The 15,256-nt window shown below is 30.3% G+C and overlaps 1 protein-coding gene across 1 annotated transcript in view; it reads right to left on the bottom strand.

Annotated features, from left to right (window-relative positions):
- The window catches only part of LOC111624021 (probable dolichyl pyrophosphate Glc1Man9GlcNAc2 alpha-1,3-glucosyltransferase), a 53,036-nt gene that overhangs the window by 23,870 nt on the left and 13,910 nt on the right, over positions 1-15,256 (bottom strand). The window contains exons 2-6 of the mRNA XM_023366789.1: positions 6,637-6,715; positions 6,364-6,557; positions 6,089-6,272; positions 2,137-2,263; positions 1,964-2,067 (exon numbers count right to left, since the gene is read on the bottom strand). Of these exons, the coding sequence (XP_023222557.1) occupies positions 1,964-2,067; positions 2,137-2,263; positions 6,089-6,272; positions 6,364-6,557; positions 6,637-6,715 (688 nt within the window). The remainder of the gene's footprint in view (positions 1-1,963; positions 2,068-2,136; positions 2,264-6,088; positions 6,273-6,363; positions 6,558-6,636; positions 6,716-15,256) is intronic.

Genomic DNA, 15,256 nt, shown 5'->3' with positions numbered 1-15,256 from the left:
ACAAGCAAATTTTTTCATCCACTTTCAATGGATATCTTCAAGCTAAAGATCAAATTATAACAGCATGATTTTGAACAATCCAATACTTGTGTGTCATTGCCCTCTGATTGGTGGAGATGCTTCAAATCATGTATGAAAAAATAAACTTTTTTCAACCATCCAATTCAAATACTTGGACACCAGCTGTTTGGTGGAGATGGTCCCCATACAAACTCATGTAAATGCCAGTGTTTAAGAGGATGAAGGAATACATCTCCACCAATTACAGGGCAATGATACAATGTATCAGATAGTTCAAAAATCATGCAGTTATAATTTGATGTTTAGCCTGAAGATGTCCATTCAAAGTGGATGATGACATTTGCTTGACTAGTAAGTGACAATTCTGCTGGCTTTTAGATTATTCAGATGTTTTTACATATTACATTGAATTCAGTTGATAGTAACTAATAAATTAAATTTTAAAAGTTTTTAAGAGCTTTTGAATATTTGACTTTCTTAGTCAAGCAGATGAAAGACTGAGGGTACAAGGTACATATTAGGAATTTAGGAATTAGAATTAGGTACACTTTAGGAATTTAGGAATTAGAATTAGGTACACTCTAGGAATTGAATTTATAAAATGTTTTTGTCAGAATACACTCTTTTGTAATCTAAACAGATTTTGATACACTTTTAGTAATTTATGTTTGCCCCCATAAAAGGATCTTTGCAAAATGTAGTTACTTCCCTTATTATAGCCTCTTGGATTTCTGAAAATGACTGGAATTGTTTTCCTTTCAAGGCATATTTTAATTTGGGGAACAGGAAGTTATCAGCTGAGGCCAGTCTGGCAAGTATGTTGAATGATGGGGCATAGTAATGCACTTTTTACAAAAAGCAACTGCTTTGGAAGTCTGGCATTGCAATAAGAAGCACTGTATGCAACAAGAGTCAGTCACCAGTTTTATGCAAGGATGGTCTCACTCATGCAAGTCTTCAGAGAAGACATTGCAATATGCCTCAGTAAAATTTAGTATTTACTGTTTTTTCTCTGGCAGGAATTCTTTGTATATTGAAATCCTTTTCAATCAAGAAACAAGGATATTGTTTTCATTCTCAACTTTTGAATATGCAACATCTTCAGTAGAAAAAATTCTTCCCTACTCTGGCATTCTGTAGTAGAAGCATAAACAAAATATCAAGTTTCATCTCCTTTAACAAATTTTTTAGAAAATCTTCATCCCTTCAGCCATGGAAAAGAGAGCTGCATGAGTCAACACAGTCCTGCTTTTGCTCAACTGTCAATACATGGTCATGAATCATGCAAACACCTTCTTTTTACCCAAATTGTGTTCTACAATCTGGAAACTATTCTTAAAACTCAAATGTTCTGCTATCATTCTGAGCGACATTCTTTTTATCTTCAATCAATAGTTTGCAAACAGTTTCCACATTTTCATCATAACTCACACTGCAACAGTGACCACTTCTATCATCATAAATAACTTGCTCTCTTCTTTTATAAAACTGGAAATTACCATTTGAAATACTTGGAATGACTCAAAGTACTAGTTCCACACTCAGATAAAAATCTGAAAAACTATGATGCTATACACAGTTATGATAATAAAATACCACATAAACTCAAATCTATTTGTGTTAATATTCCTAAACATAACACTTTTTAATAATTCCTGAAAATATTTTCTATACATTAAAACTATTACAGTTTATTAAAATGTGCTATTTCAAGATCAACTAAATCCAACATTAACAGACTGAGTTTGTACTTCATAAAATGTAATATTCTGTCACTGCAAAATACACAAATTATTATTATGCTAAAAATTATCATCTTGTATAAAATATTACATTGTAACGTTTAATATTAATTTAAAATGTTCTATTCACAATGAATTACTACTATATTTAAAATTATAGCATTTACTAGCTTAAAAACAAATTCTTATATATTACTTACCATTAAAATAAATGGACCAAAAGAAATAGAAAAAACAGATAACACAATAAAAGATAATTTCAAGAAGTTGTAAATACAAAAGTTTTTCCATTCCAATATGCTACCTATAAATTAAAATTAACATAATAAGATTTTAGTAAAAATAACTGATGTTTAAAAAATTAATTTCTCACCTTTCTTAGATTGGATGAAACAGTAATGGCGCAGCAGATACACAAAATAAGCTGGTGCAATATAAAAGTAAATGTGTTTCATATTGAGTAATACAGAAAACCAAAATGTTGCTTCCAGATACTTTTCCTGAAAAATTCAAATAATAAATTATTATTATTTATAGGTAAAAAGTTATATCTATATAACAAAATATGTTCATACTTAAATAAAATTTGTCATAATTTTAATAATATTTTCTTATTTAAAAATAAACATAGATTCAATGGTGTAGATACAACTGTCTCAGGCTGTAAGGATTTACTGTATTATTTCAATATTTTTAAGTATAAATTCGTTATTATTATTATTATTAATTCTAATTAAAATTTTTGTAATATGTACAAGGCAAGAAGAAATATTACAAACAAATTATAATTAAAAATATATACATTTCTCAATATCTGTTCTGAAATGTATGTCTTTTACAGTATTATTTTTATTTTGTTTCCATCCATCTTTCACATTCATAAATTAATGTTAGTGTAATGATTGCTTTATATACTTTCATTTTTCCATTGGTACTATTCAGAAATTCATCATATGATATTAGGAATAATATGGTAGTTGTTTTCTAATAAAATTTAAGTATTCTGTTATTTTCTTTTCTCATTAGTTTCACTGATATTAATTGCAAACCTTGACAACTTCATTATCTTACAGTCAGAAAACAAAATGCTTAAATTATAGAATATCACCAGATAGTAATTAAATTTAAAAATTATAATTGAAGACATAGTCCGGTGAAGGAGGAATCACCACTTATTCAGTTTTGATGTTCTGAAATACACTTTTTGATGACCGACCTATGAAGAAAGGTCAGTCATCAAAAGTTGTATTTCAGAGCATCAAAAGTGAATAAATGGTGATTCCTCTTTTGTAGAAGCAAAGGGGTAGGAGTCAAATGTGTATTTATCACATATGGTTACCCACAGGATGTAATTCATTATTCCCAAGACTGACACAACTGTGCCTCAGAAAAGCAATCAGAAATGCAAGACACCAGACGTATGCTCTATTATACAAACTAATAAAAATGGAGGACACCATTTATGAACAGGACCCAAAGCTCCTAGCAATTATGAATGAAAATATTGTTAATTTATCACAGTGCCGAAAAAAATTTGAAACATAATTACATAAAGAAACTAAGATGGATATCCCGCATGCAAAATATTAAACCAAACAGAGCTGGAAACTCCCATATCACAACATGGGATAATATTGTATCCCTATAATGAATTTTGGATCCCTCTTTCAACAGACTGTCTTCAATTTTAATTTTTAAAACAATTAAATCTTTTTTTAGAAACCTAAATATAAATACAGTAGAGCCTCGAAAACTCGGCACTCCGGATAACTCGGCCATATCCTGGCAGGGCAAAAATACCCTTAGATAATTAATTTTCATCATAGACAGCTTTATGCTTCATAAAGTATTTTTCTGAAGTCTGTCTTATCAGGTAAATTACTGTACACAGTGTATTCATTAATTTTCATTTTTATGTAGTAAAGGCTCTATGCCTTCATAAAGGACGTACTTTTCCTTTGTTTAAGGGTATTTGGGCAGTTTATTCTCTGTTGTATTCTCAAGTAAACAATACATACAAGTACAGTACAGTATTTTCTGAGGAAACACTCGTACTTATTTTTTTTAACCCCATTCCCGATAACCCGGCATTTTCACAAACTCGGCCACCCTTCGATCCACATTAGGCCGAGTTTTTGAGGCTCTACTGTATTAAAATATTTCCATGTATATATATAATAATAATAATACTATTATTATTATTATTATGTTGGGTGCAATGTAGTGGGTTATACTTGGTTGACACCAGCTGCTGTGTACTATGCCAGACCAGAGTCAAAGCATTGCAACCAAAACAGAACAAAAATTAAATAAATGTGTCAGTATGTGTGTCTGTATTCAGGAATTTCCTAACAATATGACATGTATTCAATATAGAGGCCTTCTGTAGTGTGATGTACCAGTACATGTCTTTATACAACTATAATGTTTCCAGGCTTTTGTGTAGTGTGTGGTAAGACACCTGTAGGAGAGAGAATGACATGTACAATAAGCAGCCTGTCCATTCTCTACAGATGCCTTATTTCCTGGGTGAGTTTATTATTATTATTATATTAAATTAGATGAGATTTCCAGAAGTTACTTTTTCCAGCATCAAATCCAATTTATATCCAAACTAACAAAAGAACATTAATAGCTTGAGCTATCAGAGTTGATCTATGATTTTAGAGGAGAAGTACAGTATTAGTATTACTAAAATAAAAGCTGTGCACACACACACACATACACACACACACTTGTGTGTACAAATTCCTTATAACTTCTGCAATTTTTGTCCAATCCAAATAAAATTTTGGTTATATTCATTTTATGTTCTGACAGAGCTTAAAGGCTACTTATTTTGCAGAAATATTAACTATAGAATAAACATTTTATTGATTTTGGATCAATGATCACACTTATGTTGCAGTGGCATCGATGACCTCATTTAGTTCATGCTTGGCAAGGGAATTTCCCTTAAGTTGCAAAATATTTTGGCAAATGGCATATTTTAAACTTACTTTGTTAAATTGAAAATTTAAATTTTAAAATAAGATAGCCACATTGTGTCACTTCTATAACAAATTTTTTTAAAAATCTTTTCATAGTGACCATGTGACATTCTATTACCCAATCAGAAGTAACAAGCTAACAAGCCCATATTTAGAAAGTGTTATCACTCATCTAACTAACATATACAATTCATCTTTGTTTTATTGATGTGAAATTAAAAAGATTTGCAGAGACTGCAAAGTCCAACTTGAGCAGCATTGAGTAAAAATGGCTTTGTCAAGGGCTGCAGAAACAGGATCATAACATCAATCATATAAATAATAATAAGGTGTCTATTACTAATGGAAAACAGCAATGAAACTTTTTAAAAGACAATAGAGTGTTTACTCAGAATGTAGTGTATAAAAAAATTTTATAAAGATTTTATTATTATTTTAATATAAAGGCCTAAATCTGTTTATGTGTAAGTGAATTCTTTATAACTCCTATCATTTTTGTCCACTCCAGGAAAACTTTTGTTTTGTTCTTTACAGATAGTATATACTACTTAATTTGTAGAAATATTAGCAACTCTTCTTGAATTTCTTGAAATCTCTACTCTTCTCATAAAAAGTATCATCATGTTTGACAGGGGAATTTCTAGTTCTCAAATACTGAACTTTGACTATTAAAATGATTTCACACTAAAACTGACTGGACTGATTCCAAATCATGTTTTCATGACAAGCAGTAGGCCAACCAACTTAGATGGATTTAAAAAGTAAAATATTTGTAGTTGAGTCAGAGCAGCTGGTGAGATACAACTAATGAGAGCTTTGAAGCTATGGTCAATCAGACTTTGGATTTATGAAAACATGTTTTCAATAAATTTAGAAAAACAATGATTGGCTGATGTTTCAATTTGAAAAACTCACTCTTATTGGTTATAATAAATCATCCACTGACAGAGCATATTCAATGCAAATGCTTTTTTCTACTAGTTAGTCTGATTATAGGATTGGTTTGGTTAGTCCAGTCTGTATAGTCAGTCAGTCATATGGTGTGAAATTGTACAGAGTATCTGATATGCATCATGTCAGTAGCTATTGTTTATATCCCTACTTGGAAATGTAGTGTTTATTTACCTTTGTACATTTCATACTATAAGCTGTTTATGTTTCTTACCATATCTCGTATATGAGAGATGACAAACTTTAAGTGTAATATAAAGTTTGTTTTGTACATTTGTTTGGATACAATGGAAAATCGCTGTTATCGAACCATTGTCCCCAGTATATAGTTGTTATATCGAGAATCAACAATATTTGTAATTTATAAAATAATATTTTGCTTACTTGAATCATTCTTGCCATAGAAAGAAGTAAAATGCCACTTAACATCCCATTATATTGAAAATGGATATGATCAACCATAAGTAATCCTGGATTCCATAATAAAAGCATGGTAATTATCATACCTCGTTCAATCCAAGGGTCATTTTGGTTAAATTTATTACGTTCCATCACAATGTGAGAAAATCTTAAGTACATAAATAAAAATAAATATTCAGTTATAATTAACATTTGTATAGAAAAAAATTCAATTAAAAAATTATATTTTTAATACTTACTGTTTTACAGCATAGATATAAACAAAATCAGAAATTATAACTGACAATCTCTGAAAAAATACAGTTGGCATAGTAGCATAATTTAATTTCATTACATTTAGCATTGCCGGATCAAAAAATTTTGCCAAATGAGACAAGAGAAATTCAAACCACGCAAACAGAGGAGGATAGTCTAATGTCCACTGTGAAGTTGACTTAATAAAAAAAAAAATTAACAGATTTAACAAAAAACACCTTACAACTAAAACTTAATTTCTTATATCTGCTCCTTACCTCATAATACCATTTTGAGACAGGAAGACTATGAGTTATGGCTAACCAATTTCTATGCACTTCAAAATCAGTAGATCGACTAGAAGAAAAAAGTTATTTTTAATTACCTTTTAACATTATTTTTTAATTTTATAAATAAATAAAAAATTATATTTACATTAGTTTAAATAATAAAAATTACATTTTAGCAATTTAAATTAATAAATATTTAAATCAATGCAATAAAAATTCTGCAATAATTCATATATAATCAGAAACATCTAGATAAAATTAAAATAGCTTATCTTGTAACAACACAACTCATTTATATTGAAACTGTTTATTATTGAAAATTTAAAATTTTTAGAACAGCTGTTCTTTTATTCAAAGTTAAACTTCATATGTAGTTTGAAAATATTTTTCAATATTTTTCATATTTTTCAATAAAATGTTTCAAGTTAAAAAAAAAACTGGAATTAATTTTTTAATTTACAAGTTAGAAGTTGATAGAGGAAGTCATTCTTATTAATGATGATATGAACTTTCCCTAATATGAATTCTTCTTACTCTGAATCACTTTTGCTCATTTTTCCTTCTAAGCATTCTAATCAAAACTCATATCACAGATTTCTTAAAACATTATAACTTTGAAAAATAATGTACGACATACTTTAACAAATATACATACTCAAATACATCATTTAAAAAAATGCTTAAAAATACAATCTGTAATCCTTTTTTATTTCCTTTTCTTCACAAATATATAACCCTGTTAATCCAAACAATCCGGTGAAATAGGTTAATGAGTGTGAACTATATCACAATTCTTCAACAGCATTTATATGCTGTATAAGAACTTATACAAGCATACCCTCTAGTGGATAAGTGAAAACCAAGGAATACTGATAGCCGTGGTGGGCCTCACAGAGTGTTTCAGGTTTTCTTCACATCTAACACCTAAACAAGAACAAGTTTCCTATAAAGTCTTCCCAGGAGACATCCCTTTGGCAGATTACCCACAGTTGCCATATCTCAATCAAATCATATGGCACTTAAGCAATGGCAAAATATTGTAACTTGTAACTATATTTCTTATTCATAAAAATAATAATGATGATAATTCATAGTTAACTAAACTGACATGTATAAAAAATCAAAATTTTATACATCTATTAAATTTTATTTAAATTTTAAAACAGGTAAAGAATAAAGCTTAAATCTACTATGTTTTAATATTAAACTTGTGGTTGTGCAGAGCATATAACTTTAAATTTTTATTTATTTTTGTCTTCAATTATAATATATTTTTTAAATGATAAAACTACTGATCATCCTGTATATATGAGGACAAAAAATTTATTTATCCTGCTTTATTGTCATATTAATTAAACTAACATTTTTCATGTAATAAGTATGGCAATTCTATATTTGTTTTGTGATAAAATCTTGTACATTTTGTACAAAACATAATAATGAATTCAAACAAGTTGATTTTAATATTTTTTTATTATATAAAATTTTAAATATTTAAACATATTCAATATAAAAAAATCAATTCAGCTATTTTATGCTATACAAATTCTTTTAATAATAAAATTTTCTGAGTACAGTTAATTATATACTTCTTATATAAACTAATTATCTGGAGTCATACATAGAATAGGAATAGGAACAGGTCTGTATTAAAATGTTAGACAAAAGTGATATTTATCACAAAGAGAACGAAATATTTTTATTCTTGATTTGTATATAATTATTTTCTTAACATATTATCTTTACTGTACAATTCTGAGCAATTAAATTTAATTGTTGTTCTATACAAAATATTCCATTCAAATATTTTCTTTATAATTTTGATTCACTTCTGTTTATGGAGTTTTTATGAGCTTTCTCTTTCAAACTTCTCAATTCATCTCCAGAATAAATTTCTAACAATAACTTTTTAATGTTATAATTCATTTAGATGTACCTTTTATTTTATTTTTGTATTTTTATGTGCTTAAACATCATTTTTGTCTGAAATATTTTCATTTATATATAAGCTATATAAAAGTTTAAATTCATATTTTATCATGTGTGACGTAATTATTATTATTAATAACAGAGATTACGTCAGTGTCAAAATTCACAATATGGATTCAAATTTTTTAAGATGTTATAACACAGGAAGCCATTTTAAATGCAATAAAAAACGATAACAATTATTAACTTTATCAAATTTTTTGCTACTTTTAAATATTTTAAATGGAATTGCAGTATTTATTGCATTAAATTTGTAAAATAAATATTTTACAAAATGTATTTGTACATCATTACTTATAATGAAAACATCCTTATTAACTATTTTTAAAACATTCATGTTGTTTACACATTTCTCTCATTTTGAACAGAATAATTTGTCTTCATTTACATTTCATATCGACATTCATACTCAAAACAAGATAAATATGCACAAATGTAGATATTTGAAGAATATCATTCTAATCCATGTAAAATGATAGCTGACTTAATATAGTTAATCAACTCATATATGAATATAAATTTAAAAATTATGAATTATTTTACATCAAATAATACTAATGTAAAAAATAATTAAATTTTAGATTTAAATAGTTTACACACAAAGACAAATTCACATGTAATTTTCAAAATTTACTTTCAAATGTACAGTACAGTAAATAAAATATTATATAATTGATATTCTTTAATAAGAGACCAAGTAAGAAATAAATTCATAAAAGATAAATTGAAAACTGAAAAGTTGGAAACAGGATAATGACTAAGAGGACCAAGAAGTCTTTACTTATATTCAACTCCATACTTTGCATTTTATTTACCTCACTCTATCTACAAGTTTCCAGAGAAAGTTCATGTATTTTCCCGTACTGTAGCCTACCATCGTGCTGCCATTAAGATACTGCAAGAACAATGGAACTGCAGAAGCATAGAATTGTGAATATAATTAATTTTGATATCACTAATAGACTGTTGTTCTTTTCAAATGTAAAGAAAACATGCATGGTGGAGAAATATCTTTAAAACTGATAAAAATTTGAAGTAAAATTAATAAAACTTAAATCCTATTTTTTTCCTAGAAGTTAATTGGCAAAATTGGCTTCTAAAATTTTACTAATAATCCACTGTTATTACATATCAGGAAATATTTGTATCACCTAAACGACAATATAAATATTTCTTGAAATGCAATAAAGTAGTCCAAAACATTCATAGAATATCATAGAATTAAGTCTAATGCAAAATTTTCAGATTTTTGGATAGTAGTTTCTAATTTATTTTTAGATGGATAGTCATTTCCACCAATTAGTACTATGAAATCATGAAATAATGATATGAGAGAATGGCAACCTTTGGAATATCCTGCTATATTTGAATACCTTAGTAAAATCAGTCTATGATTACCAAGAAATGCTTAATTATAGAAGTCTTGACTCTTATAATTATTTTTCAAGTGGTAAAGTAGGTGAAATTTTAATTAATTAACAAATTGTCAACAAAACACTTTTGTCCTTAAGACAAATGCAGAACAATCACAAACCCTATCTGCAAGTAATCATTCAGTATGAACTTTTATGTCTAATGATGGCAAATAACTTTGCTATCATTAGACATAAAAGTCAATTTTGATGCATCATGTTTTCATGTACCGATGTACTGTACATGAAAACATGATGCATTCAAACCACTTGTAAAGAACTCTCTGGCTATTATGGCACCAACCACTGCACAATATCTACCTGAACCAGTTTTATAGGGTGGCTGCCCAGATATATGCCCTCATGTGGCAAAATTCAAAAGCATATTATGGAAACTTGTGGATGCTATTAAAAAGTTCATGTTTTTAATGCTGACTAAATGTTTTTTGAGAAAAAAATCTAATCAAAATTAAAACAGAGTTTTTAATAGTATAGGAGAATGTAAAAAAAAAAATCAAGAAGTTTGATCTTATGAAAACTAGGGTTTCTCCTATGAGATCCTGGCTGTTTTTTAATCCAGGAAATCCTGCAAATTTCTTAAAAATTCACTTTTTTCTTATTTTGTGTTAAAGTAGAGGAACTTTTGCAAATAGAAAGTATAATTAAACCCATAAACTGTCAGAATACATTTGTATTTATTAATTTTAAGCCCGCTTATTAGATTTATAAATTTTTGCATATTATGTATGGCATGTCACAGATTCTCAATAATCAATATGTAGCCTATTTGTGGCAGGACCCTAAAAATTCTTTACTTGTCAGAATCCGTAATATCTCAAATAATTGCACTGGTGCAGTCTTAATTTTTAACCATGCCCAGTAGCTTCAATAACTGCATAATACCAGGTTGTGCAAATTAGTCAAGGATACAAATGAGTATGAAGTATTCAAGTATGAAGTTTTTCTTCATAAACCTGATTATTAAAGACAAATGAACTTCTGAATTATTGGGCTATAAGCTTGATGTTTCTATTAAAGCAGCCAAGGTAGACAAATCAAAAATACTATCAATAGATGGCAAAAGAAGTACTGTAATGCATCTCGAAAACAAACTAAAAATTTTTGAGACTACGGATGAAAAAACACATAATATCTGTCTTCTCTTAAATGCATCAAAGATGATTCCACTCACATCAATTGAATCGGAAAGGGCATTCTTGGTAGCAAGACTTTTCATTACTAAAATAAGAACCAGATTGAGTGATTGGAGTATTGACCATCTTTGCTTTTTAAAATCTTATTATAAAAATTTACAATAATATGTTGTATTGTGTTTTATTTAAACAACGAAAATTACCTTCTAACTTATAAGTTTCATCTAAGTTCATTTTTTTTATTAAATTTTCAACTCAATTCAAAGGCATTTTTTTGTAAGCAGTTTCCAACAAACTTTAAAAAAATTTTTCTATTTGTGAAAATATCTACGTAATTCGAACATATGTTACACATACTATTTTGGAGGTTGCATGACATATTAAGTTACTTAAAAAGTTACTGAAAAATAATTATATCATTCAATTTTAAAATTTATTCGATATCTTAAAAATAATTAATTATATCCTGAGATTTCCCAGAATCCTGGAACAAGCAAAAGACTGGAAAATGAGAAACTAATGAAAACAATGAAATGTTTGAAGTAAAGGTAGAGAAAAACCTGAAAAAAAATATATGAAATATGATGTAAATTGATGGAGACTGGAGTAAAATGGAAGATTACATTAATAATTCAAAAACTTGATTTTATATGTTCTTAAATTTCATATAAGCATACAAGAAATAAGTATCTTTGCACACTGCATATAGAATGCTATTTATATTGTCCAATTTGAGAGCTATAAATAATAAATTAGCAAAATATTTAAACTACAATTCTCATATCGCAGAAGAATTATTGCCAATTAATATAATAAAATATATGTTTAAGCAGCAGACAAAAAAATATATTATGAAAAAATTTTAAGTATTGTTCCTATAATCAGTATGAAAACTAAATTCTAATTCATCATACTAGAAAGTGCAATTAAATTATTCAAAATAAACATTTAATCAGTTAATGATTTTAGAGTTTGTATAATAGAGAAAATAAAATTAATTATTCAATTTAAATATCTATGAGTAGAGATACTAATTTTAATTATAGCTACTTTTCATCATATTCATTAAAAAAGTAGCATAAAAAAACATTTAAAAGTTTGCATTATTCAATAACATGTGTGTATAAAAAAATAAAAACAAAATTCAAATATTTTCAGATAAAAGCAAACATCCATAAAGATGAGCCTTTAATAAAAACTATTTGTGATTTTCTTTTATTATATCCCATATAATAAAGCAATTTATGTTAAAAATCAAAATTACAAAATAATATTTCAACACTTCCAACAACCTTTCCAGCTCCAGTGATATTTGTTTACACCTCAGCAAACGTTTTCAACCTCATCGAGGTCTTCATCAGGCTACTTTACTTAGGAATTCGAACGCGTTTGGAACGGAACGTATACGATTCAAAATTTATAAACCGATTAAGAATACTCATGGAACGTTACGCACGCGCTAAAACGACTGTAAAGCACGTGTGATATCAAGTTTGCGTAACGGTAGAAGCAGACGAATTAGACGCATTCATTAATGGGGACGAGCTCCCTCATAACAAAACTTCCACGCACTAGATATACCGATTGCATCCCTGGAGTTGATGCACGTGCCCCGTAATCCTGCCTTGTATATTTCTAAAGTTTCCATCATTCTCAGTTGATCAGTGCGATGTGAGAGCCTGATCATGTGTGCATTTTGTATGTCTACCGTGATTCCCGGTTCAGTGGCTACCGTTGAGAGGGCGGTGGTGTGTTTTTTATTGTCGATGTCACGTTTGTGCTCACACAGCCTTTTGTGAAGGGAGCGTTTGGTTGACCCCACATAAACCAAACTGCTGTTGAATCTATCATCCCAAAGCGGGATAGCATACACCCTCGGTGTGTGTTTTAAGTCGATTGCGTCTTTCCCATTGCGAAGCAAGTTGTAAACCGATCGAGGCCTTTTATAAGCTATCTTAGTTTTATTGATGGATGAAATTTCCTTGTATATCGCGTCCAGATGGTGGTTGTACCCAACGATTTTTCTTATACACTCGTTATCTAAATGTTCCTCCCGGACATTGGCAGTGTCTCGTGCGCAAGCCCGTATGTAAGCACGAGCTATGTTATGTACTAAGTTCTTACTATACCCATGCTGTGTGGCAATTTCCTGAACGTGTATAAGTTCAGCTACGGTGTCCTGATAATTGGAGTTGTGCGTGAACGCCCTCTTAGTTAAGGCCCTAAAAGTCGCGATTTTGTAGGAGTACGGATTCTCCGAACTAGCGGGGATGAAAAGCGGTACATAGGACTCTTTGTAATAGACCTTGGATGTGATCACATTGTCCTTAATTTGAAGGTCCAAGTCCAGGAAATGCGCGGCGGTGTTGCTTTTTTGGTCCAATTTGATGTTCAGGCCATAGGGGTTGTCATTCATAGAGTTAATGAATTGGTTGATGTTGGGTTCAGTTTTCCATATGATAAAGATATCATCAACATACCTCCTGTACAGGAGGATGTTGGAACTACGGGCTTTTGCAAACTACGGGATTTATTACTCACCTACCCTGGTGCCTCCCCACATCGAAAACACATATTGGAGTTAGCGCACATCTTATGTTATTCGTCCTTCTTCCGTTTTAATAACAAAACCTACCTACAAAAGCGGGGAGTCCCCATGGGGAGCCCCCTATCGGGTGATTTATGCGAGCTGGTAGTCAGGAAATTAGAACAGCAAATCATCCCCTTGTACCTTTCCAACATCCTCCTGTACAGGAGGTATGTTGATGATATCTTTATCATATGGAAAACTGAACCCAACATCAACCAATTCATTAACTCTATGAATGACAACCCCTATGGCCTGAACATCAAATTGGACCAAAAAAGCAACACCGCCGCGCATTTCCTGGACTTGGACCTTCAAATTAAGGACAATGTGATCACATCCAAGGTCTATTACAAAGAGTCCTATGTACCGCTTTTCATCCCCGCTAGTTCGGAGAATCCGTACTCCTACAAAATCGCGACTTTTAGGGCCTTAACTAAGAGGGCGTTCACGCACAACTCCAATTATCAGGACACCGTAGCTGAACTTATACACGTTCAGGAAATTGCCACACAGCATGGGTATAGTAAGAACTTAGTACATAACATAGCTCGTGCTTACATACGGGCTTGCGCACGAGACACTGCCAATGTCCAGGAGGAACATTTAGATAACGAGTGTATAAGAAAAATCGTTGGGTACAACCACCATCTGGACGCAATATACAAGGAAATTTCATCCATCAATAAAACTAAGATAGCTTATAAAAGACCTCGATCAGTTTACAACTTGCTTTGCAATGGGAAAGACGCAATCAACTTAAAACACGCACCGGGGGTATATGCTATCCCGCTTTGGGATGATAGATTCAACAGCAGTTTGGTTTATGTGGGGTCAACCAAACGCTCCCTTCACAAAAGGCTGTGTGAGCACAAACGTGACATCGACAATAGAAAACACACCACCGCCCTCTCAGCGGTTGCCACTGAACCGGGAATCACGGTAGACATACAAAATGCCCACATGATCAGGCTCTCACATCGCACTGATCAACTGAGAATGATGGAAACTTTAGAAATATACAAGGCAGGATTACGTGGCACGTGCATCAACTCCAGGGATGCAATCGGTATATCTAGTGCGTGGAAGTTTTGTTATGAGGGAACTCGTCCCCATTAATGAGTGCGTCTAATTCGTCGGCTTCTACCGTTACGCAAACTTGATATCACATGTGCTTTACAGTCGTTTTAGCGCATGCGTAACGTTCCATGAGTATTCTTAATCGGTTTATAAATTTTGAATCGTATACGTTCCGTTCCAAACACGTTCGAATTCCTAAGTAAAGTAGCCTGATGAAGACCTCGATGAAATTGAAAACGTTTGCTGAGGTGTAAACAAATATCACTGGAGCTGGAAAGGTTGTTGGAAGTGTTGAAATATAACTCCTCTAGTGTTGGAAGACGTTTGGTTCTTATATTACAAAATAATATTACTGATTAAAAAATAAGGAAATTAGACCTATTAAC

The sequence above is a fragment of the Centruroides sculpturatus genome, unplaced genomic scaffold (genome assembly GCF_000671375.1).
Source record: "Centruroides sculpturatus isolate CEXI.00-Female unplaced genomic scaffold, Cexi_2.0 scaffold370, whole genome shotgun sequence".
Lineage (NCBI taxonomy): Eukaryota > Metazoa > Arthropoda > Arachnida > Scorpiones > Buthidae > Centruroides > Centruroides sculpturatus.
The sequence above is the reverse complement of the archived record's forward strand: the minus strand, read 5'-3'. Positions and strand labels throughout refer to the sequence as shown.